Here is a 23,651-nt window from a genome sequence, read left to right on the forward strand (position 1 = left end):
ATCTCCATGGCAACTGAGCAAACTCCATTCATCAGCGACGAAGATGAGATGTGATCGAAAGCTCTCAAGAAAGCTAGTAAGTGGACCTTGAGTCTAGATTGTTTGTCAATCAGTGTTTATAAGGTGGTGAAAAGCAACAAAGTACATTTACTGGAGTACTGTACTTAAATGTATTTTTTAACTACACTTTTAAGGTACTTCTAAGTAATTTATGCCGCGTTATACTTTACTTCACTACTTCACAAGGAAAATATTGTAGTATTTACTCCAGTACGTTTATTTGACAGGGTGGTGTTACTAGTTTATTTTAAATATCATCTTATAAAATATTATAACATTATTATAGATAAAAATTTCAAAAACTTTATATAACATAGTTATGTAAAAAAAAAAAATGCTCCAGCTCAACCACCTGCAAATTGAAAACATGTTAATGCAGCAACAATAATAATCCAGAAATATAATATGTATAATAATATGAACTAATATGAGGGGGCATTTTGTATGATACTTCAAGTACATTTTAATGATATTTCTTTTATGGATATGAGATACTTATATTTTATAATTTACATTACAGTGTTGTTTCAGAGTTTACAGGATGGGGTTCAATAGCATTTTATCAAATTTGCAAGTAATTAACATAAAATAACTACAAATGAAAGATGTGTAATCACCTTCTGTCAGCTGAGAAGGCAGAAATCAGAAGAAATGTGAAGCTTCTAAATGTTTTCTATTGATCTTTGCTAATAAAAAGCGTGAGGATAAAAGGTTTGATATGAGATTTGTTAACACCGGGACAGACTGGGAAACAAATCCAATGTGGAATGTCTCAACATTTTTATTAAATCCTCTAATTTCATATCTGGACCACGGTGACCAGACAGCAGTGGTGGAAGAAGTACTCAGATCCTTTACTACAGTAAAAGTACATAAGTATTATGAGCTTGATGTAGTTAAAGTATTGCAGTAAAAGTACATAAGTATTATGAGCTTGATGTAGTTAAAGTATTGCAGTAAAAGTAGTGGTTTGGTCCCTCTGACTGATATATTATTATATATGACATCATTAGATTATTAATAGTGAAGCATCAGTGTTAGAGCAGCATGTTACTGTTGTAGCTGCTGGAGGTGGAGCTAGTTTACACTACTTTATATACAGTTAGCTAGTTTAGTCCAGTGGTTCCCAACCTAGGGGTCGGGCCCCTCCAAAGGGTCACCAGATAAATCTGAGGGGTGGTGAGATGATTAATGGGAGAGGAAAGAAGAAAAAACAAAGTTCTGATACACAAATCTGTTTTCAGTTTTTGGACTTTTTCTCTAATCTTTGATTTTTGCTGAAATATTGGATCATTTGAACATTTATTGAAATGAAAGCATGTGAGAAGTTTAGAGGGAAAAATCACTATTTGGTGGAGCTGTTAACAACTCATAGACATGTGAAATGTGACCCCGACTACACACTGCTTTTTGTAAGACGTCAAAAGACAAAAAGGTTGGAAACCACTGGTTTCATCTTTAACAATGTGTTGTATTTTAAAAGCTTGTTATATTATCCATTGTGTCAAATCTTCATCTGAAAAGTAACTAAAGCTGTCAAATAAATGTAGTGGAGTAGAAAGTACAATATTTCCCTCTGAAATGTAGAAAGTAGCATCACATGGAAAGTACAAGCAGCTCAAAATTGTTCTCAAGTACAGTAATTTAATGTACTTAGTTACTTTCCTCCACTGGCAGACAGTAAGATGAAGATGTTCAGAGAGTCTTTTTGTAAACCTTAGTGTATTTCACTAAATCACAACCAAGTGTATTTTGCAGCATCACTGTGACTCATATCATGCACTCAAATTGAAACTGTAAGTCAAACACTCACCAGACGTCCTCTGAGTCATAATCACACTCTGCTCCATATTTACACGTGCTGCACTTGTTGAACTTCTTCCCAACGTCGGAGCCTGAACCTTCGTCATCTGTGAGGGGGGGAATGAGACGGTGTTACCAGAGGTGTCCAGCGTTTAACAGGGTTCAGCTGTAATCACAAGGAAGGTATTTTGCAAACATGTCTGCTTCTTATTTTCACAGGGTTTGGTAGTTGTTAGTGAACATTTCTTCATTCAAACAACACCTGTCGTCAATCAGCGGTGGAACCTCCAGAGTAAATTTACTCAAGGACCAGTATGATTTTAAGGTACTTGAGTGTTTCCATTTCATGCTCATACTTCCACTCTGCTACAAATCAGAGGGAAATATTCTACTTTTTTTTTCTCCACTACATTTGTTTCACATTTTTACATTTTAGATACAGATTTTACGATTAAAACAGATGATTTATATTAAATTTGTAATTCTTTGTGAGAGATGTTTCCACTTTGACTTAAAAGGACCTTTTTTATTTTGATTGGCGTCAAAAAAAATCCACATTAAATCCACATTAAATGATTCAATGTTTTAATAAAACAATAAAAAACATGAAAAACTCCAGCAGGGTGAACATGTTTTACATGACGAGTACTTTTTTCTTTTTCCTTTTTTCTATTGATTTGATGATAAGTCTTTTACTGTCATGGAGTATTTTTATATGTTTGTATTGCTGTTATTTCTTCTGCTCCTGATAAAAATAATAATGTTCATATGTGGTCATTTTCTGTTATAAATCAGTTGTGACACTTTGCATGTTGCATCTGGTTCAACTGTGATTCTTATGACTTCAAACAAATCTCTTTTATTTAACCTCAGTGTTGCACCTCCACTGTTTCTGCTTTACTAGCTTGTATATTTCTATTTTTCCATCCTTGAACAACATAATCAGCTTTTATCATGATTATTTTTGCACTTCCTTCCAGAACAACGACTTGATTTCATTTCTGAAACAACATCCGGCGCCGTCGTGCCGTTAACTCTGATGACACCACCACACGACACGGCTCACACACTTTTCCATCAGACACGGCTGAGTGTGTGAAGAGACTCTTGAAGCTTATCGGCCAAATGGAAACAGAGCCAGACATTATCATCTTATGATATTATTATTATCATTACGGGGGAGATGCGTTTAATGCCATCTCGCATGACGGCGTCCGTTTTTCCAGCAGAGAGCGAGCGGCGAGCAGAGGAGGCAGTAACAACTGAAACATCAAATATCAAAGAGCTGGAAGGGATTATTTTTTTTTGGGTGCCTTTCATCAAGGGAGCCGTTTTCATGATTCATCAAGTGTAATTTTGTAATGGAATAGAGGAAAAGCTTACTGCTATCAAGGGGATTGAAATTAATCCACAGCGCATGACACGAAATGTAACAAACCGTCCTGCGAAGCTGCAGAAAACTACACCTGAAGTCATTAAATCCTGTGTTCACATGTGTTCAAATCTTCTGAAAAAAAGCAATGAAATCATGGCAGCTGTTTCCACTGCAGACCAAAATATTTCCAAAAGGTAAATATAATTAATGACAGCAAAATGTTGGGAACAATGGTAGAAGAAGTCAAGATTAAAAGTAGAAATACCAACGTTACAGTCGGTAAAATGAGAGTCTTAGTAGTAAAATATTTAGTGAAGTAAGGCTGCAAGTAATAATTATTTCTATTATCTGTTAATCAAATGATTATTTTCTCGATCAATCGCTCAGACTATCTGTCCACCAGAGTTTCCCAAAGTCTAAAGTCCAAATATATTCAGTTTACTATCAAATAAGACAAAGAAAAGCAGCAAATCCTCACGTTTGAGACGCTAGAAACGCTTCATATCAGTGGATGAGAAAACATGGAAGGAAAGAAAAAAGGAAGAAAGAAAGACGAAACGCACTAAAGTGACGTGAAAGTGAAGAAAAGGAAGCTGGAAGTGATTGTTAACATCTTGTTGAAAATGTGCCGATCAAACTTTTTGCTCCTGATCTTATCAGAGTCTTTTAATATTGAATATCTGTCACCCACATCAAATTCAGCGTTTGTCTTTGTTGATTTTCTTTCATATTAAAGCTGCGCAGCGTATTGATGCTACAGTAATGTTTCATTAAAAGGCAGTAAAATTAGTAAAGAATTGATCAGTTTAACGGCAGAGCAGCTGTGTTTTAAATATTCTGCACATTTCCAGGTTTATATTTATATTCTGGGGCTCTACTGGAATATCTTTGCATAATTTCCAGTTAAAAACTTCTTATTTATCTTCTACTGGTCCTTTATGCAGCCCCTCAGTTCAGCCTCTGTCTGAAACAGGACGTTTTAGCTCCTGTCTCTTTAAGGCCCCGCCTCCTGATGAGCCCATTCTCTTCTGATTGGTCAGCTTCAGGAAGCTTCCTCCAGCTCTACATAAACAAACTATAGTAGCAGGATTTCTCTTCTTTTTCTCCTTCTTAAATACATCCATACATGTTCGAGCTGAATCTGATCGTCAGTATGAGAGCAGACAACGTGAACAACGTCAGCGACACAGGAACAGACGGCTGATTGTGGGCACGTGCAGATGATCTGAAGCCAGTTTGATGAGGAAGTAGAGGTGATTTTGCAAACGGAGTGTTCAAACCAAGCCCCCTGCAACAGTGGCGGGCTGTGAAGCCAATCTGACATAGTGACAAAACCATGTAATTACAACTTCCTGTCTGTCACGTGATGCACAAAAGGCCCAAAAAGCATTTTACCTACACAATCACTGGAAACAGTGAATAAATGTTTCTGATTGAAATGACTCCTTTTATCACCAGAATTTCATCCATTTGGCCCGATAACATTTGGAAAGTCTAAAAGAGTCACATGATTAAATTATTCTATCCTGTGAAAGAAAACTGAATAGTAGGTTATCATTTGATGTATTTCTTGAATATATCATACATGTTTTTTGTGTTTCTTCTTCTTTGCTGTGTAAGATGAGGCAGTTGTGTGTTTAACAGTTCAGTTTATTCTGTTGTACTTTTACCTGAGCCAGTGAGAAGATAAACTATAGTTATGTAGATGTTTATGTGTAAATCTGATAAGCTTTTAGAGGATAGTGTAGTTTGTCCTTAATTTAATAGAGTAGTAATGTTATTTTGTGATGCTACTTGGTGCTTATGTACTGTCATATATGGTCATGAAGAAAGACTGTTCCTTGGTTAGTTGAACTTTTGACTTGTGTTTCTATCTGGTTGCTGACCTGTAAGGTTAGTAAACAGATCTTAAATTCTGTACAAGTAGTATTTAAGGGACTGGTTAACTTTTCAGACAAAGAAAAGATAGCTAGGTGGTATGTATCTATGATGCTTTATACTTCTGATTGTATTATTTGGTTACATTATTTCATAACCTAACAATGCTCTCTTTGTGTGTTTATTGAGTGATCAGCAATTTCCCGATACAATCCTTACTCAAGTGAGCGGGAGCCAACAGGAAGTCAGCCGGCTTGGCCTACGAAAGTCTCAGATGAGCTGTAGAAGGACTCTACTGAGCATGCTCTATGGGCCCAGAAACGTGGGAGTGTGAGGAAGCCACAGAAAAATGGCAGAATCACAGCAATCAACAGTTTTTTGGCTTCATGCACCGCTGAGCAACTTTCATAGGAATGAACGGGCGCCATCTCTGAAGACGGTATCCAGGTCTCCTCAATACAGCCGTGGTTCAGGGCAGGTTGAAGCCCCGTTTAACATCCGACATCATAACTAAATGATGGAAAATAATCAGAAAGCACGATATGTCTCCTTTAAGAGACTAGAATCTGCATTTTGATGGTTTCCTATCATAGTTTATATAATGTGTTGTAGCATTGAGTATAATCTCTGTGCAGAGGACGGTCAGTGAGGATTTAGAGAGGAGTCAGACAGCTTCTCTTTATCTCCAGTCTAAACTAAACACTGAAGCTCAGATGCCGTCTTTGAAGCAACAGCAGCACCTGAGAGTTGTGATTCACCTGCTAAATGTCACTGACGCAGCCGTGATTTATCTGTCTTTCAGTCTGGGGGTCTTGCTCCTATGCGGGAGAGGTGGGGGGGCCCGTTACACGTCTGCGCCCAGGGGCCCGTCGTCTCTTAATGCGTCCGTGATCCAGCCTCAGTTAAACATACTGAGCTGAATCAAGAGAGCAGGAGCAGATTTCTTCTGTTATTCTGTTATCGTAAGAAAAATACGACTCAAAGAGCGACAACATGATGAAAAGGATGCTGCTGCTGTGTGTGTGTGTGTGTGTGTGTGTGCGTGTGTGTGTGTGAGCCCCGCTGGCTGACAGATTGGCCTGCTGTGTGTGGATGTATTGGACATGGAGAGCTCAGCCGGGGCTCGGAGGCTGCCGATCGATCCACGAGGATCTGCAGCAGAGAGGCTCTTTGTTTCTGTTCCGCTGTGCTGACAGCAGGATACTGCTTCACACAGGCCCCGCCCACCGCCACACACACACACACACACACACACACATACACACACACACACACACACACACACTACAACCACATCAGCCACCGCCGTTTCTGCTCGTCCAAAACACACAAAAAACCTCAACATCAGGTTTGGTTTTTGTAAAAGCCAACAAGTCCTCATCTATTTTCTGATCCGTCTCCTCCGTTCTTAAACTAAAACTGATTGATCACAGTCAGAGAAATCATGGTTAACTTTGATTAATGTATTGATTGATTGGTTTAGGTTTGATGTCAACTCATGATGTACAAATTCAAAAAGAGAATATTTCAAACAGCTAACGGGGAGCAGAAACTAAAGATTATGATTTTATAGAAACAATTTTACAATCTGCAGATTATATCAGTTCATATTTAGTTTCTGGGTCACTTTTGAGTGAATTCAGCGACTATTAGGGATGTGCAGAGATCCCAGTATTTGTATTTGTATCTGTATTTGTTGAGGCAGCAAAATTATTTGTATTTGTTTCGAATAAAAGTGGAAAGAAGCTTAAAAATCCTGTTTTTGTTTTTATGACACTTTTAATTTTAAGTGTTACAATAAGTGTTCATGAATAAACTATCTTACGATGGAGGTCTCTAACTGGAGTCTCCCAGATCATAGATGACTGCGCTGATTACAGACCTCTACCTATTTATACACCCATAACACAGAGACAGCACACTGTGTAACATGTAGGGAGGAACTTCAAAGGTGATTATTGCTTTGCACTTTTCATTTATTGCCTATTTTTTACAACCTAACTTTGTGGAAAGGAGAAGGGGAACAACAGGTTATGGAGAGTCCGTTGGGAGCACTTTGCTTGTGTCAGTAGCTCAGCTTTATCTCTGGGGAACACCCCCAACAAATAACTTTTAAAATATTTGTATGAAACAAATATTCATATAAAACCAACTATTTGTGCTTTGCCAAATAATGTATTTGTATTCGGGCACACCCCTAGTGACTATGTCGTTGCGTTTTGTTTACAACTGACATGACGAAGCATTTTGAATTCATTACACTCTGATTCACATCTCTGACCAGCTTCTTCTCCATAGCAACGGCAGCTGAGGCTCATGGGTATTGTAAACAAAACACGATTTCTTAGAAGTTGAAATAATTGAAACCGACGGTCAGAATATAAACCTGTAGGATCGTTACAGTGTACGGGAGAGTCCTGAGTTTCTGTGTTCAGTAATATTAAAGATATTGTTTAAAACAGAACAGAAAGAGGAAAAACACTTCTGGTCCTTCAGAGTTCAGCTCTGTCACGACGGCTCGCTGTTGAACGACATGAACTTACCATCAAAGTTGAAATCGATGTGAAAAAGTTTGAGCGGATATATTTCACCCCTGTGAGCGAATCCACTGACTGCATCGATTTTACTGGAATTAACCCTTTCATGCATAGTGGACACTACAGTGGACAGCTATTCAGAAGCCGTTTTCTTATAGATGCATCGGTTTTAATGGTATAGTTACAGATCAGCCAACAAGGTGGACTCTAGTGTGTCATCCCCTCTAGTGTGTGCATGTCTGATTACGTGCAGGTGGTGCTCCCTGATTGGCCAGAACGGATGATTTAAACACCAGCTGATGCCGGCTCCCGCCCCCTCTCTCTCTCTCCCATGTCCGACAATGGAGGCCCATCCTGCTAGTAGTAGTAGTGTGTGTGTGTGTGTGTGTGTGTGTGTGCTAGTCATGTATAGGAGTGGTAAAGTGCTGCAGATTTAATGTCAGCCAGGTCTGCTGGGCGGGTTCTTCTCCACTAGATGATAGTTCTTGTACATTATAAATATTTGCACAAACTTAAGCAGCAGTTTAATTCGTAGGAGTGAGAAGCCCTTTTTTTTGTGTGAACCTTTTTCTCCTGTTTTTCTTGAGTAGGAGTTATGTCTGGTCTTTTGTTTCTATTTTGTTTTTCGATAGTGAAGTTTAGGGTGGCGGTTTAGTTTAGTTTTGCTTGTTGTTTTGGGCATCGCTCAGCTCTGAAGTTCTGCAAAATAAACTGCTACAGAGAACTGTGATGGTTGTCGGGCTGACCGTTCTTGGGCCTTGAACGGGGGCTCTAAACATGTTATGTCCAGGTTTCCCTTAGACTGGGGACGTAACACCACACACTGCCGTCCATTGGTCAGCCTTTGTAAGTGCAACACAAATTTCTCAAAACCAAGATGGCTGCCGGCTGGCCAGAAATGCTCAACAGCTGAGGAATATCTCGCCAATCCTTCTATAGTGATCGACACTTGCAGGTAAATAAACTTTTGTAACATCAAGTAACAACTAAGGAGTAATACAAGTGTTCAAATGTCCAAGTATTGATTTTATGTTGGGAGACAATTAATCATCCGTCCACTAAGTTGGACAAACTCCTTTAAAAAATGCATGTTTAAAAAAGTTCAAATATTTTTTTTCATGCCTAAAGAGGAATAAAAACACTCTGACTGAGGTGATCATAATTCATGCATGAAAGGGTTAAATGAATTTTTCACAAAGTTTCACTGTTTTAATCGTTGCTGTGTCGAGGTATTTACCTTTAAAGCGTGTTAGAAACCTTTAGAAAAGTGTCACACAATCTCATTTCTCCCAGAAGAAACTGTTTCACAGGTAGATGCTTCTCAGCCGACATGTCTGTAAGATGTTTAGAGAGTAAAAGACAAACACAGACTTGACTTCACTCCACACGTCTGAGATGAGGTTTAATAATTTATCTCCGTGGCTCGATTGGTCGGTTGCCTGCGGGGGGAATCACCGGCTCCTCGACTGAGCTGAAGCCACGTCCGCATGCAGATGGTGGAGATACCGTCTCTCCAGAGGCCGCCTTCAATTAAACCCCCCCTCCCACCCCCTCTACCCTCTCCCACCAGCAGCCATATTAAACAACAAACACAGCCCTCGCAGATGGTCGCGAAATGTCTCTGTTGCCAACATTGGCGGCGTTGAGGCTTTTCAGCTCGACTCCCACGAGACAGAGGAAATATCAGGAGGAGTTCATGCACGGACTGAAAATCTACACTCGGCCTTTATTAGAGGAGTTAATATTCAGGGAGGGAATGTTTGGAGATACGGAAAGACACAAAGGAAAGAATAAAAGATCCTCGAGCGCTGCGTTCAGGCGTCATTCAGCCACGTTCTGACCAGAGAACCAACAGAACTCAAGTCGTATCAGAGCTCAGGACTCACAATACAAGCAGTTAATGTTTGCGGAGGGCAGATAGAGACTGAACTGTAATTGATTTCTGTTTGACTTTGAGTCGGATCAGGAAGGAAGCAGGAAATGAAATCTTTAAATAGCACATAGAAGAAGAAGAAGAAGAAGGAGAAGAAGAAGAAGAAAAAAAAGACACTCACCGTCTCCGTCTCCTGAACCGGAGCCAGGATCTGTGAAGAGACACAACAACTGTTATTTATGTATCAGGGTACATGTGGAGCAACATGTACAAAAGCAACTCAGACTCATTTTGCTTATTATAAAAAAGAGCCATGAGGATGTTTAACAATGTAGGATATCACGAACACACTAACACGCTGTTTTTAAAGTCACAAATAATGTATAAAGCAAGAAACAATTTACTTCAGGGTAAACATGTTCATAGACAGAGAGGAGGGTTATAATTTAAAGTTTAACTTAAAAAAACAATTGTGTTCGTACCACTCTGAAGAATATGTGTATTTCAATTTGCGCAGATAATAAACAATAATGATAATGATAAATATGAATAATGATAAATCAATTCAAGACGATGTACAAAAACTTCATTTTGAAGAGGAACAGAGATGAGGAAGAGTCGGTCGGATGAACGTTGCATCTGATTGGATGGATATCTGGGTTGTACATAAGAGCTTTGGAGTGGTTGTTTGTAAGTTGTATATATGATAAATATTGATTAAATAGTCTGAGTTATGAAGAAGACGTCGGACCATATAACTGTATATTTCTTCTTCCTCTTTTTTAGACATGTAATATTTATTTATGTTGTTTATGAGACTCTGTTTTTTGAGAGTTTGCTGTATATGTTTACTATCCGTTTTATTCGTTATTCTTGTTTTGTTTTGTTTTATTTGTTGAATGCTGAAACATACAAACACAAAACACAGGGTCGAGGCCCTCCAAAGGGTCAGCAGATAAATCTGAGGGGTCGTGAGATGATTAATGGGAGAGAAAAGAAGAAAAAAACAAAGTTCTGATACACAAATCTGTTTCCAGTTTTTGGACTTTTTCTCTCTATTTCATCATTGCACCTATATATTTTATAGTTTTGTATTCTGTGAAGCAGGAAATAAAGTTTATTATCATCTGAAACATGACGAGGAGACACAACTAATACAAAACTACTGGAATAATGTATCTCAAGAGACTTCCTGGTTAAATAAAATGAAAGAAAATGAAGGCTGCAAATAACGATTAGTTTCATTATTGGCCTTTAAAATGCCAGAAAATGGTGAAATGGTGAGTCAACCTGAAAGATATTCAGTTTTCTGTCACAGAGGACAAAAGAAACCAGAAAATATTCATATTTAAGAAGCTGGAAGCAGAGAATTCAGAACTTTTTGGGCAAAGAATTTGTCAGAAAGATTATTGTAGAGCTATAATAAATATAAAATCAATCAAACTGTCAGATTGGAACAGAATACTAATGACATGAGCAAATTGATAAATCAGATACATGTATGATAATGTAATTATAGACAATAAGAGCGCAGTGCTGTATTGCAGCAGGTCGAAGTAAATGTCCTGTTGGCTCGGATCTGCAGCTCCATCAGGAAATGGACTCTGACGGTATAAATCTTGGCGCGGCAACCTTGAATTAAGAAATGGAGGCTGTGTTCGGGGGGTTTTCTGGCTCGTCGCTGCTGCTGCTGCTGCTGCATTAAGAAATGGACACCGGCTGCTTTGTTCAATTAAATTTCACCTTTAGCTGCTGCACTTCTTTACAAAGTCACGATGAGATTGTTTTTTTCATGCAAAAGGAGGCAGAAATTTTTTCCCCGAGAGTGAGCGGAGATATTAACGATTCTGTCGGCATCTTATTGACTAAACGTTTGGTGTCAAACTGCAGGTTTTAGTCGCTTTAACATTTCATCAAGGAAAAAAAAACTCTTCTTTGATGTGGATGATTTACTAATGAGAAAATCATTCTGTTTAATGTATAAATGAAAAGACTGAAACTCTTTCAACTGCTTTAAGCCTTAATATGTAACTATTCTGCATTAAAATGTCTAAAAACAACTGGAGCCATGGCGTCCACCATAAGAGTATACGCATACAAGATAATACGTGAGCGTCATAGTTAACCACCAGAAATTGAATTAAAATGGACTTTTATTCAGTTTTAAGCCAGATTTTTATGTTCATTGGTCGCTTTTAACTACATCTTTTAACTGGATGAAGGATTTTAGTCATCGAACGTCTGGATCTCAAGTGAAACTGCTCTAGAACTCTCTATAACCAGTGTTTTTACTGGTTCATCAATCAACGTGTCTGTTTGTTCTAGAGACGAGGAGACTTCAGCTCCCGGTACAAACCTCCTGAACGATAAACACTGAAGGAATCCTGACCGGGAGAAGCTGGTTGTTTAGCAATGAAGACAACAACTCCCATGATCCCTTGCTACTTCATGACATCATTCAACTCCGTCTTTTGTTAATGTTTTGATTGAAAGACTCCGAGTGGCTGAAATTACATATGAACGTCCTGATGAGTAAACACAGTCAGCTTCTTAGTTTAAGTGTTGGAGGGAGGAAGGAAGTAAAGAAGGAAGAAAGGAAGGAAAGAAAGGAGGAAGAAAGCAAGGAAGGAAGGATAGAAGGAAGGAATGAAACAAGGAAGGGAGGAAGGAATGATTGATCGAAGGGAGGAAAGAAAGAAAGAAAGAAATGGAAGGAAGGAAGGAAGAGAATATAAACAAAGTCTCTTTGAATTGAATCCACAGATTTTGTTCAGCTGATAGAAACGAGCTGAAAGTGAAAGCGAGCTCCTCTGCAGATCTGAAAACTTCACCCGGATCAATAAACTTGAAAGAGTTTCAGAATTAAAAACCTGCTGAGAGAAGAAATCTCTCTGAATCACCTGCAGCTGCGTCTTTGTTCCCTGTCATACTTTCATCGATCCGATACAGACGGAGAAATTATTCCAAATTTCTTCGTGAGAGAATATTGGATTAGAAGCTCGGTAACAAACTGTGCTATTCATTAGCTGTGAGGCCACATTAACGCTGCAGCGACTCAACGAATCAACAAATCCTCCGCTGGATAAAAGCTCTCGAGTCTTTCTACCGACGCTGCAGAAGCACAGTCAATAAAACCCGCTGAGGAAATTAAACACGGCCGACTGTGTTTAATGAAACAGAACGAACTTGTGCACCGTTAACTTTTACTGCAGTCCACAAGTGTTACTCATTCTGCTGGTTCTAAACTCTAAAGGGGGCTTATCAGGCTTTTTGTGAAATACTGTTATGATGTTCGATGTTAAACATGATCAAAGTTCCAAAACTTGCAAAAAACAAAAAAAATTCTGCCTTCAAGTCTAAAATGCTCTGTTGCCGCCTCATGATGACGTCATGTTGTCGCACATAACCACCAAAGGTGCAAGAAGTACTCAGATACTTTACTTCAGTAAAAGTATCAATGCAGCAATGTAAAAATGTAGTTAAAGTATTGCAGTAAAAGTACATAAGTATTATGAGCTTGATGTAGTTAAAGTATTGCAGTAAAAGTACATAAGTATTATGAGCTTGATGTAGTTAAAGTATTGCAGTAAAAGTACATAAGTATTATGAGCTTGATGTAGTTAAAGTATTGCAGTAAAAGTAGTGGTTTGGTCCCTCTGACTGATATATTATTATATATGACATCATTAGATTATTAATAGTGAAGCATCAGTGTTAGAGCAGCATGTTACTGTTGTAGCTGCTGGAGGTGGAGCTAGTTTACACTACTTTATATACAGTTAGCTAGTTTAGTCCAGTGGTTCCCAACCTAGGGGTCGGGCCCCTCCAAAGGGTCAGCAGATAAATCTGAGGGGTGGTGAGATGATTAATGGGAGAGGAAAGAAGAAAAAACAAAGTTCTGATACACAAATCTGTTTTCAGTTTTTGGACTTTTTCTCTAATCGTTGATTTTTGCTGAAATATTGGATCATTTGAACATTTATTGAAATGAAAGCATGTGAGAAGTTTAGAGGGAAAAATCACTATTTGGTGGAGCTGTTAACAACTCATAGACATGTGAAATGTGACCCCGACTACACACTGCTTTTTGTAAGACGTCAAAAGCCAAAAAGGTTGGAAACCACTGGTTTCATCTTTAACAATGTGTTGTATTTTAAAAGCTTGTTATATTATCCATTGTGTCAAATCTTCATCTGAAAAGTAACTAAAGCTGTCAAATAAATGTAGTGGAGTAGAAAGTACAATATTTCCCTCTGAAATGTAGAAAGTAGCATCACATGGAAATACTCAAGTAAAGTACAAGTACTTCAAAACTGTACTTCAGTACAGTACTTGAGTAAATGTACTTGTTTCCACCTCTGATGTCCATAAATGGCCGTCGGTTCTGTAGCCTTGTTTGCTAACGTTGTTCACTCTCATATTTCAGATGTGATTCAGCTCCAACATGTACTGATGGATTTGAGAAGTTTCCATTTTGAGTAAAGAAGGAGAAAAAGAGGTGAAATCCTGCTACGGTAGTTTGTTTACGTTGAGCTGGAGGAAGATTCCTGACCTGAGCGGCTGTATAAAGAACCAGTTTAAGATAAATAAGGAGTTTTTAACTGTAAATCATGCAAAGATATTCCAGTAGAGCCCCAGAATATAAATATAGAGCTGGAAATGTGCAGAATATGAGTCCTTTAAAGAGTTCCTTTGCTTTCTAATGACAGTATAATGAAGCCTGACAGGATAAATCAAGACTCAGAGCAGAAATATACCTTTATTTTTTATTTTTAACTCTCTTTTTGTGCCTCTTTTAAACTTTGCTCTTAACAGCAATGAACTGAGGCAAGTGTGACAATTCAATTTATTACAACAAAATAGACCTTAATAGACATTCAAACTGTTCCCAAAAGCAAACACAAAGGTCACTTGTAACTCAATTCCATGTTTTGATTTTTCTTTCGGTTCACGGTTGGAAACAGAAAATCTCTCACTCATAAAGTTTAACAACCAAACAAAAACACAACAGTGTCACAGCAGAGTCAGAGTCTGATGTTACTCTAAATTGTTCTATAAATTTTTATCCCTCTGGCATTTAAACTTAAAGCCACTCGTTTGGTTCGTTGGTTCAGCGTTTGACATTACAATATGAAAAATGTATTGCTCTAAAAAATAAAAGGTTGAAAATGAAATGAAAATGTGAGTTAATGCCTTAAAATTCACCTGAACTACTACTGAGTCAACGAAAATTAAAAACAACTTAAAATGAAGTTCTTCTGCTGACATCGAGGTTCAGTTCTGGTTCTTAATGTGTCGAGATTGATACTGTGATGTAAAAACACAAAAATGTTCCAAAATGTTCCTTTTTGCACCGTTAAAAACATTTAAACTTTTCATTTCGAGAGTTCTCAGTGAATTACTCGTCACATAGACATGTTTGATTCACCACTTGGTCAGAACATTGTTTTCATTATTGTAATTTGCATATTTACATTTACATTTAAGCCTTGATGGACTGAAAGACTTTTTGATTTGTAAATCACATCTCAAAGACAGCTGTGGTTGAAAATAACAAAATAAAAATGTGTTTGGATGTAGTTGTGTTCACATAAATTCCAAAGAGAAAAACTTTGTTCTTCTTGAGAAATTCATTCTTGATGTTTGGGATAAATTGGAATCTATTTTACAGATCCTCTAATTTTATACTGATTTCTTGGGATTTTCTTTGAGTAAATTGCAGGTATTTAACAGTTAATGTTTGGGACATTTCATACAAATTATGAGAAAAAAACTGAAAAAAGTTTCTTAATAAAGTAGACAATTCTGTGTAGTTTGTAAAAACCAACCATTAAATACCTACAAATTACTGCAAATGTTAGTTATCTTTACTGCCATTACAACCGTGTTGTTAGGAATTATACAACATATTGATAATAAAACTATGTAAAGTTGCAGCCAGACAGCTAAACAACAAACTGAAACTTGCTATCAAGTAAAGCCGACACATCACACACTGACAGATCAGACTGTGCAGTTATAAAAATATAGACTATAGCCACTTTAAACCTGCAGTGCAGAACTTTTACATATAAACCAACGTCCGTTACATTCAAGCCTTTACCAAACAAGTTCACATGATGTTGATTAAGTTTTTAACCTGGTGTTGGGTTTGACATTCCCTCGCTGGCTGAATGATGCATAAAGCGCATACTCTATCAGCAGAACATGTGCACTAGAGACTTCCTTTGGCTGAGTCAGCTAACTTTTCCAGTTAGCTCTCTGCTAACTAGACTTTCTAAATGTTATCCGACCAAATGGATCAAATTCTGATAGTGAAATTAGTCATTTTGAAGGGGTTGTGTGACGCTCGAAACAATTTATCCACCATTTTCAGCTGCATCAGTAGCGATGGAGTAGGCTATTGTGGAGCCTCTGATGTAATTACTCTCACTGCCAGAAGGGGGAGACAAAAGTCCTGAACTCCAGCTTTAAGCTTAAGATATGGTTTTACTATTGAGCAACAAAGTCCATTTTCCTGTTTCAAACTGCGAGTCAACCTTGTTTTCTTTAAAACAATGTAACAAGTACATATTTTAACCAAAACCACGATCTCTCTTTAAAACCTCATCAAACCTTAACCACGATGATGTGATCCTGATGATCAGATCAGAAGATGTTTTTTTTTTTGTCCTTTAATTTGGAGGATGTGTTTGCTGATTTCTCTGTCGGCAGATAAACTTGGATTTCATGTTCAAGTAAACATAAATGTCATCACTGCTTCTAACTTTTGCCGTCTGTCCCACAAATGTTTACTTCACTAACCTACCGAACAGATGGTTCGGTAAAAATAACAAATTTGTTCCCAATTTCGTCTTTTTAATGACTGTAAAACAAAAACATTCCTCCTTATGTTTCCACATACAGCGGAAGCTCATCCCGAAGCCTCACAAAGTTATTTAAAGTTGCGGTTATGAGAGGTCTCAAGTTAAGTTGTGTGAAGTTCCTTTTAGAGGAAAAAAAGGGGCTTTTAGTGTCACATCCCCTTTTTTATAATCCGACTGTGTGAAATCTGCTTTCTGCTGCAGGCGTCTCTCTCTCTCTCTTTTCCTTTCTCTTCTTTCAACAGGCCAGAAAAGTCAAAAAGCCAACAACACAAGTTTGAAGAAGTAATAGCTTTGTGCCCGAGGTCGGTGTTGGAGGTTCAGACCTTTCAGCTCCGGAGCTAAACCTACCGCTGACCTGTGATCAGATCCCAGGGAGGAGTGTCAGCCCTCCTGCCTCTCATAACCTCAACAGTCTGCTCTCTCAAAAAAAAGAAAGAAGCCAAGTCGCTGCATTTCCTCCTCACTCTTGCCCGGGGAAATACACTCAGCTGAGTATTCATGCCGTCGCCTTGGCTCACAGCCACCGAACGTTCCAATTACAGGAAGCATAAATCTCGGGGAGAGGAAATTGCAGCAGGACAGGAGGGAGGCGAGGGAAGCAGAGGGCATAACGCGGCGTCGGATCCCCACGGTGTAACGGGTAATAAGAGCAGAGCGCCGGGCAGTGCCTCCTGGGAAATCAGGCCACTGCCCCTGCAGATGGAGTTGACCGCCACCGCCGTGCCGCCGCTGTGGTGTTTCTCTAAGTTTCTCCAACACATTTTCTCCAAAGCGGGAGGAGAACATAAACCTTGACTGGCCTGCAGAGACGTTTGAATCCAGAGAGTCTGCTGGTGGCTTGATGAGAAAAACGTTTAGCCCTTAAATGTTTAGCTTGTGTGTCTGATTTACAGCTGGTTATCATCCAGATGTGGAACATTAAACCAGCAGCTTTTGGGAAATAAAACCTGCCTCATGCCGATATTCCCTCCACATACTGAATGTCTGAGTGCTGATGGGTGTATACTTACACGCTGTAGCCTCTCTCACACTACAGGAGCTTTACGACTGAAGGTGTAGCCGTTTTGTTTCCTCTGTTTACCGATCGCATTGGGTTCAAGTTCCCTGAACCTAAATTTCAGCTTTGCTCAGGAGGTGAAACTAAAGCAAACACTGAAGTTAATGCAGGATGTGTGTTTAGATACACAGGAAGTGAGTTTCAGTATACAGGAGATGTTCTGATCCAGAATATCTGCAGTGTAGCAGTGTGTTATACTCTTATAGTGTAGGGTTGGTATTTTTATAAACCATATCACGGACAGCGTGACCAAACGCAGCATCTTTAAATTTTATTTTCTCTTGAAGAAAAACATTTCTCAGAGATGATCATGTTGTATTTCTGTCTTCAGATTCAGGAAAAAACGGAGCAGCTTTGATTTTAAACATCCAAACATTAAAACATCAGCTGAGTTTACGATTTACATTCCTTCTAGATAAAATCAAACGCTGCCTGTCAACTTGTTAGTTTTGCATCAACTGCAGTTACTTTTATCCAGGACCTCAGAAAAAAATCAATCTAATCATTTTTTGCATAATTAATCTTTGAAGTATTAAAAAATATAAAATATTGAACAATCTTAGGGGTTGTTCTGTAAAAAAAAAAGTTGCATCTGGTTCAACTTTGTAGGACACAACGTGCTGCTTTGACCAATCAAATGCTTCCAGGTGCAGATTCTTCATAGATTTCTCTGTAAAGTGAACTCTTGTTTACATGGCAGTCGTCAGGATGAAAGATAAAGTCACTGTGATAACTTTATTATAAACTATGAAGTGTCTGATAAACCTTCAAACTCTTGCATCTGTTACTCAAACTGGACTTTCGTCTCACCTGAAACACAGTTTAACCTTCAAAATGAAGAATTACCAACAGAAAAAAATGGCACCAGTTCCTTAATAATAAGGTCTTATAATAAGATCAATGAAACAAACAGAGAAGTGAATGTTAATGTTGTCACATAAAGCAACATAATACATCCAGTCTTATTATTCACTCCGTTTCGTCAGTTTTGCCTTCTTTTTTATGTTTGTATGTTTTTTTGTGTGCTTGTTTTAAGATTATGTTCACAAAAAATGAATAAATAGAAAAAGGAGCCTTTTATATTTAGAGGAACATCATTTCCAGGAATCCTGTAGAGAGTCCTGGAAATGATTTCAGTCGGTTAAGTTGTTTATTCAGCCTGAAGGATTCTCAAGAAATTAAGTTTTTTTTCCTCTTGATGCCACAAAATGTCCTTTCCGCTGTCACTGCTCTCAAGTTTAATTCTTCCATCTCCTGTTAGTATTTTATTTCAAACTGTACTGCTTGTCTGTCAGTAAGATATTATCATCATGTCTCATATTTGACTCTTTAGTCTATTAATGCTGCACTGAACACACAGAGGAGAGTTTTATTTAGCTGCGATATAAATGTCTCAGTGATCCTTCAGATGTTCTCAAACAGATTAACCTGAGTTCTGTTGATAAAGGATTTATTTAATCATGCATTTTTCTCCGTGATTCATTACAGCGTCTCTCCTGGACTAAAAGGCCTCGGAGTGAAATTAAACTAATCCTCATTACACTGTGGCTCTTCTGAAACCTCCTGAAGGACCCCCGCAGGGTCCCCGAACTCTAGTTTTGGAACCCCTCGGCTTTTGGAGGTTTTTTAACGGTTTTCTATCCACCGCTCCTAATTAAAATTGATCTGCGGGTTGATTAACCGGCTCGTTCTCTGAAATCAATCCGACTCATGACGTCCTGCGGAGTTCAGAGGAAAAATCGAGGACGAGCGGTGTAGCGTCCGGTGTTCAGTCAAAACGCCATGAAAACGCCGCAGCACGGTCGACTTCACACGACACGTTATAGGATGATCAGCTGATCTCATCATGAATGAGTTTAAATGATCATCTTCACCTTTAAAATCTATTAAATGACTTTTTAACTCTCTAGAAAACACCGTGTCTTTAAAGGGTTCAGCTGTTCTGGAGGACAATATAACCCCGATGATGTCATGGTGATGTCATCAGGGTTATCTCAGCAAGTGTGTTACAAACTGAAAGTGTTTGGAGTTTGAAAGATGTAACTGTTTACCACACAGAGAGGTGCATCATGGGAAATGTAGGATCTCTTTTATGACTGATTTCCTCAAAACACTTTAAGAACATTTTAAATCACATCCTCTTCCGACTGCTCGATACCGATAAACGAAGTGTTTTGATTCACTTTTTTTTTTTTTGACGAGCCTGTTGCTCTCAATCAATCAGCGTCATTTTGCAGGTTTCCATTGCGACGACCCCAGTGTATTTCCCGGCAGACTCACCGGCAGAGCAGGGCCCGTCGGACACCCGAGAGATGAGTCTCTGCTGTTTGCAGGACGCCTGTCGCCTGTAGCACTCGTTCTGGTAAGTGTCTCCGTTGGAGCCGCACACGGGGATGTAGTTTTTGTGGCACTGAAAATCAAACACAATCAAAATGTTAATTAAGTTTCAATGTGACCGCTGCTCACAGGACAAACTTCAGACCTGATGATGATGATGATGATGATGATGATTCACAACCAGCTGAATGAGTTCAGGAAGGTTTTTTTATGGAGAGAAAACTTGAGAAAGAGCTCGTCAGCTACACTAATTAGCGCTGAATTTTCAATCTCAACACTTTTTGGCCTCATTTCCACTCATTCCTGTCATTGTCTGGTATCTGGAGATGAGATTTTAGACATTTTCATTTACACTCAGCCACATACAGTATATACATCTCTGCAACTGCAACCTGTTTTTCCCGCTGCCTGCATGCAAATATGCTGAAGTGGCTCAAATCCAATATTTTTGCCTCCAAGATCAGATTGAGTGTGAACAATCAAACAACAGATCCGGGGCCGCTTGCATCTGTGGCCGTAGAAAAACCAAATCTCATATTCTGATGTAAGATGAGAAGCAGCTGCCAGTTACGCAACATGTTAAATATGATGTGAGTCAGCCTGCCGTTAGAAGAGCTTCATTCATTCTGCATGAGGTTGAGCGCAGAATAACTTGACTCTGCTGTCAGACACAAGCTGCAGCTGCCAAGGACACATATCAGTGTTCAGAAATCCATATTCTATTAACTCGGAGCCATCAATCATTTAACAGGAATCCCACCCTCCCTCCCCCCCTCCCCGCAGAGCTGACCTCCATGACCTCTGCACACACGGTAGAAACACACTGTTTGGCTCTCTGGTGACGTCTGCAGCTGCTGTTTTTATGGAAACTCATTGATGACAGAAACTAACCCTAACCATAACCCTAACGCCCTGACCCTAACCATAACCCTGACGCCCTGACACCCTAACCCTAACCATAACCCTAACACCCTGACCATAACCCTAACGCCCTGACCCTAACCATAACCCTAACGCCCTGACCCTAACCATAACCCTAACGCCCTGACACCCTAACCCTAACCCTAACCATAACCCTAACACCCTGATGCCCCAACCATAACCCTTACAGTGATCAGCCCTGTAGATCCAGAGTCATGAGAACCAGAGAGAGTTTGTCAGCGTTTTAGTGATAAAGAGATCAACCAGATTAAGATTAAAAGCAGATTTGAACTCAGAATAATTGTAGAAATCAGGCTGAATTTCTGTCAGATTAGTCGACGTGCAGTTCGAGGTCACAACATCTGTTTAGTCGCCTTACGTGACTGATTCTGTTCGTACTAGAATTTACACAAAGTAACTCTGCTTTCTCTCTTTCTGTCAACATTCTCGAGGATGTGGTCAACTTGTTTGAATAAACTTTATTGGAGCTGTCACTGGACGAACTGACCGGAGGTTGAGTGTTTATGTTCAGTGTCAGCTTCACGTTACGGTCACTCAGTTGATCCTTTCCTTCTTTACACACACTTATAAACACTATAATCACATAAACACAACACACCAACCAGCTCATCTTATTGAATTAACAATCACATACATACAGAGGAGAAACAAAGTTGTCATCACATTAAGTCAAACACAAATGATCACGATTCCTCAAGAATTCACAGCAAACTTGATATTTTTTCATTCATATAAATAAATGATCATTCTGAATAAACATAGATCCTCGTCTGGTAACATCCTTAAAATATAGATTGATCCATCCTGCGCTTTCACACATTTAATTCCAAGAAAAAGGGTGTAAAATACATTACAACTCATTCCCTGCACTCAAACACACACACACACACACACACACACACACACACAATGTTTTGATCTTTAATATTTTCTTAAACGATATTTGCTGGCAATGAATTCCACTCGATCTCGTTTTCTGCATCATACTTGTTTTGCTTGAAGTATCATGAACCTTCTTTCTGTTGCTTATCGTGTTTGATTATCGTGTTGAACAAACTGAGAAATAACTGTTCATATAATATCTCTGGTGATCGTGTCATCAGTATATATCTGACTAAACTTAACAAATCATACTGTAGTTACAGTCACGCAGGTCTATTACATCAGTTCTGTAAGTAAAGCACAATGTGCAGCTTTGGTTTGAGCTACTTTTTCATAAAAACTCTTCTCACAGCTGACACACCGCTTCCTGTTTTACTCACAATGTTATCAACTAGTAAAGACCATGATGATTATATGATCCATGGTTATAAACAGAAGTTTGTTCAATATGTAATACTGTTTAAATTCAATTTCTGTGTCGCTTCTGTACAGTTCGCGCTTGATTAAAATCAGTGAGTTGAGAGTTAACACAACATGCAAGATGAATAAAAACACACAGTGTCAGATAGATGAGGTTGAAGCAAAATGTTTGTATGTGCACAGTGACCAATGATGCAATTACTTTATCAGTTACAGTTACTAATCTAAATTACACTACGTCACTTCCACATTTTGGGGGGTCGGCTTGTTTGCTGTCATTCATTAGACCTTTAAAACATCGAAATTCATGCGTCTAACAGATTCTGTAACTTTCCAAAATTGACAATCTGACATTGATGAGCAAATCCGCTGATCATCGGAATTCAATTCATGGTGTAACCAGGCCTTAAACACTCTTCTTCTGTTTGGACAGCAAATGAAAACATTTTAAAGTCACATTTAATCATCTCTCTTCGTCAAAAATAATGTTTTTACATATAGTGAAAATATTAGAAATGCTCCTTTTTATTTCCGCATTACTGCTCTGTGCTAATATTGTATTTGCTGTATTGAAATAAGGACTGTACAGACAGATAACAGAACAGTGTTTCATTGTGTAAGACTAGACGGCGCCATCCTTTCCTCAAAGCAGGACAAGTGATTTACAGATACGTTGCTGTAGAAGACAAAGAAAAAAAAGCAGTTTAATACTGATCAGGACAGAGATTGATCCCTGCTGGTTCAAGCAGAACAGGAGGTTTATTTAGATAAAAATCTAACAGATCACTCCTTTTAATTAGTGAATGCAGGGCAACGGTGGATGTTTGATATTGAGACTCTGTTGCCCCTGGAGCAGAGGCGGGTGGAGCAGATTTCAATCACACGCTGAAACTACTTTGATGAGATTCTCTGTCATCACGACGAACCGACACACACACACGTTAAATTGTTTGAGTGTGATGTAAAAACTGGGACTGATTTACATCCAGCTACACACACACACACACACACACACACACACACACACACACACACACACACACCTGCAGAGAAAACTCTACACTTTGAATACATTTCAAGATATTTTTAGCACAATGGAAGATAAATGTGCTGACTCGGGTTGTACAGTCATATTCATACATCTGCATTGCAAAAACAAACCTCCTCTGAAGAGTCTCACTGCAGTTTCTTTGGTACAATTACTGCTTTAAATCTGCCTAAATGAATCTTATCGAAGGAGGAGAACCTCATTCAACATTATTCAAGATTATTTTCTTGATTAATCGTTTTGTCAGAAAATGTTAAATGTTATAATTCCCCAGATTCAAAGGTTACATCTTTAAATGTTTCAAAGATATTCAGTTTACTGGCAGAGTTGTGAAGAGGGAGGAGATGTTTCAGAACTAAAAATCCAATTTATTTTTTCCCATAAACAACGTTAGAGACTCTCAGTTCTTTCTTCTACAGTTTGGATCAACATGAAACTCTCCTGGTTGAAAAGATGAACAACTCTGTTAGAGAATATATGATTCTTTGATAAAAACTCAGAGGTACAAGACTGTGGACATAAATCTTCAAGTTAGAAGTAAAGTACAACTCTCAATGTGCAAGGTGGCAAGAA

The 23,651-nt window shown here is 38.6% G+C and overlaps 1 protein-coding gene across 1 annotated transcript in view; it reads right to left on the bottom strand.

Moving 5' to 3' along the window:
* tmeff1a (transmembrane protein with EGF-like and two follistatin-like domains 1a) overlaps nt 1-23,651 on the bottom strand; it is a 104,902-nt gene that overhangs the window by 26,807 nt on the left and 54,444 nt on the right. Inside the window, exons 3-5 of the mRNA XM_044368920.1 lie at nt 19,730-19,859; nt 9,708-9,737; nt 1,874-1,970 (exon numbers count right to left, since the gene is read on the bottom strand). Coding sequence (XP_044224855.1) covers nt 1,874-1,970; nt 9,708-9,737; nt 19,730-19,859 — 257 coding nt within the window. The remainder of the gene's footprint in view (nt 1-1,873; nt 1,971-9,707; nt 9,738-19,729; nt 19,860-23,651) is intronic.

Source organism: Thunnus albacares, chromosome 12 (assembly GCF_914725855.1).
Source record: "Thunnus albacares chromosome 12, fThuAlb1.1, whole genome shotgun sequence".
NCBI classification, from domain to species: Eukaryota; Metazoa; Chordata; class Actinopteri; order Scombriformes; family Scombridae; genus Thunnus; species Thunnus albacares.